This window comes from Myotis brandtii, unplaced genomic scaffold (assembly GCF_000412655.1).
Source record: "Myotis brandtii unplaced genomic scaffold, ASM41265v1 scaffold532, whole genome shotgun sequence".
Classification (NCBI taxonomy): domain Eukaryota; kingdom Metazoa; phylum Chordata; class Mammalia; order Chiroptera; family Vespertilionidae; genus Myotis; species Myotis brandtii.
In genome coordinates, this window is record NW_005369955.1 from 435,794 (window position 1) to 438,034 (window position 2,241).

Consider the following 2,241-nt stretch of genomic DNA (forward strand, 5'->3'; position numbering starts at 1 on the left):
TAGAGGCGGGGCCGCAGGGCCGGACCCAGTCCCCCTCCCAACCCCCTCCGGTCACAGTTCAACTCCCGGTCAGGGCACAGGCCGGGTTGCGGGCTCCGTCCCCAGGGGTGTGTTTATGGTGCTTTTAAAGCATTTTCAGCCCCAAGTTCCGTCATCCTCGGGGGCCTGGCAGCGGCTGTGATGTCAGGTGAGCCAGTTCCGCCCCCTCCCACCTGTCTCCTGGGTCCCCAGGGCCAGATGCACAGGTGGTGGGGGGTGCAGGAGGCAGCCGATCAATGGTCCTCTCTCATCATGGATGTCTCCCTCTCTCCCTCTCCCTTCCTCTCTGAAATCAATAAAAATATTTTTAAAAGGTTACAAAGAAGGGAAGGCGCGTCCGTGCACTGGGGAAGCTCACGGCCTCGGGGGAGGGGATGCAGGTAGAAAAGCCGACACCAGAGGGGCCACAGGGCTTGGCTGAACAGGAGCAAGTGCGGCAGCGGGGGCTGGGAGCCAGGGGGTGTCACGGAGGAGGAGCAGGAGGGACCTGGGCGTGAAACAGCTCAGCAGCGCCTCCCAGAGGCACCGCTCCATGCGGGGCACTATCTGGGGGCCATAATCTGGGCTGTCGGGAGGGGGCTGTGGAGGGGGTTTGGGTGGGGATGGAGGAGCGTGAGGACAGCTTCCGTCAGGGACTCTGTGAACTGAGGTCACTGTAAGGTAGACGGCCAGGTAGAGGGAGAGCCCTGGAGACAGTCGGCCACGTCGTCTGCCCACCACCGTGCAGTGAGTGCACACTCTTGAGCGTCGGTCTGCTCAAGTTCAAATCCTGGCCGCACTTGACCTCTCTGTGCCACCATTTTCTCATCTGAAAAATGGGGTGGTCCTAGGAACCCAACCGGGACCCGATGTCAGAGGGCAGGCGCGGGAGCCACCTACGTGCAGCGGCCGGTAGTACTGGGCCACCGCGGCGTACGTCCTGTTCCCGCAGACGTCCGTCAGCACCAGGAAGTGGACACGGTCCTCCTGAGGTTCCGAGGCCACACACAGGCCCCCTGCAGGCGGAAAGGAGAAAGAATCTGTGAAGCCAGAGTGGCCCCTGCTTCCTGAGCACAGGGACCCCTGGGGTATCGTCCCCGAAACGAGGCAGCAGCAGCAGTTTCCCGTGGAAACGGCCGGACAGGCACTGATGTCCAGTCCTCAGTCTGCGTGTTCCACCCCCGCCCCTGCGCCGTTTCTCCACGACCAGCCAGGAAGCGCAGCCCCGCACGCACCCTGCTGTCTGCAGACCTGGCCGGTTTTGGGGGAAAAGCACAACCTGTGCATCTGGCCCCGGAGACGCAGGAAACGGGCGGGAGGGGCCGGAACTGGCTCACCTGACATCACAAGCCCCTGCCAGGCCCCTGAGGATGAAAATGCTTTCAAAGCATCGTGAACACGCCATGCGACCCGCCAGGACTCAGCTGTCAAACGCCCCAGGGGCTGTGCTAGATGCCCAGCTCCCTTTTAGTGTTGAAACCCCAAGATCAAAACAGCTCAGTCCAGCCCGGCCATGTGGCTCAGTGGGTGAGTGTCGTCGACCTATGAACCAGGAGGTCACAGTTCAATTCCCGGTCAGGGCACAGGCCCGGGTTGTGGGCTCAATCCCGTGTGGGGCGTGAAGGAGGCAGCCCATCAATGATTCTCTCTCCTCATGGATGTTTCTCTCTCTCTCTCCCTCCCTCTCCCTGCCTCTCTGACATCAATAAAAATATATTTAAAACAGAGAAAAAAGACAGCGCAGTCCTGGGACAGGATGCAGGCCCGAGGCCTGGACAGCTCCCCTCCAGCTGCACGCTCCCTCCCCCGAACGCGGTGACTTCCGGACGCAGGTCACGGTGTGGCCTCAGCACATGCATCCGGGGCAGGTACCTGGGAAGCACAGCTGAGGCAGGGCCAGCAGGTCCACGCCGTCGGGGACGCTGACGTCCTCAGTGTCCGTCTCTCGGGGCCCCGAGGGGCCCTGGCCGGGGTCCGCTCTGGGCTTCTCTCTCTTCTTCCTGAAGGAGCGCCTCTTGGTTCTGCCGAGGGTCCCGCAGCTGGTGCCGGCCGTCTGTCCGTCCTCCTTGCTGACGAAGGGCGGCACGAAGACGGACAGCACCTCGGGGTCGAGGGCAGAAGGATTTGGGACCCCCCTTTTCTGGGCCACCTGGAGCAGGCAGAAGGAAGAGTTACTGCGATGGCGTCCGCCCTCGTCCCGGGTCGCCCTTTGGGCCCACGCAT

General features: G+C 62.7%; 1 protein-coding gene across 1 annotated transcript in view; it reads right to left on the bottom strand.

The window, feature by feature from the left end:
- DENND3 (DENN/MADD domain containing 3) overlaps positions 1-2,241 on the bottom strand; it is a 36,648-nt gene that overhangs the window by 24,357 nt on the left and 10,050 nt on the right. Inside the window, exons 3-4 of the mRNA XM_014549016.1 lie at positions 1,891-2,167; positions 919-1,034 (exon numbers count right to left, since the gene is read on the bottom strand). Coding sequence (XP_014404502.1) covers positions 919-1,034; positions 1,891-2,167 — 393 coding nt within the window. The remainder of the gene's footprint in view (positions 1-918; positions 1,035-1,890; positions 2,168-2,241) is intronic.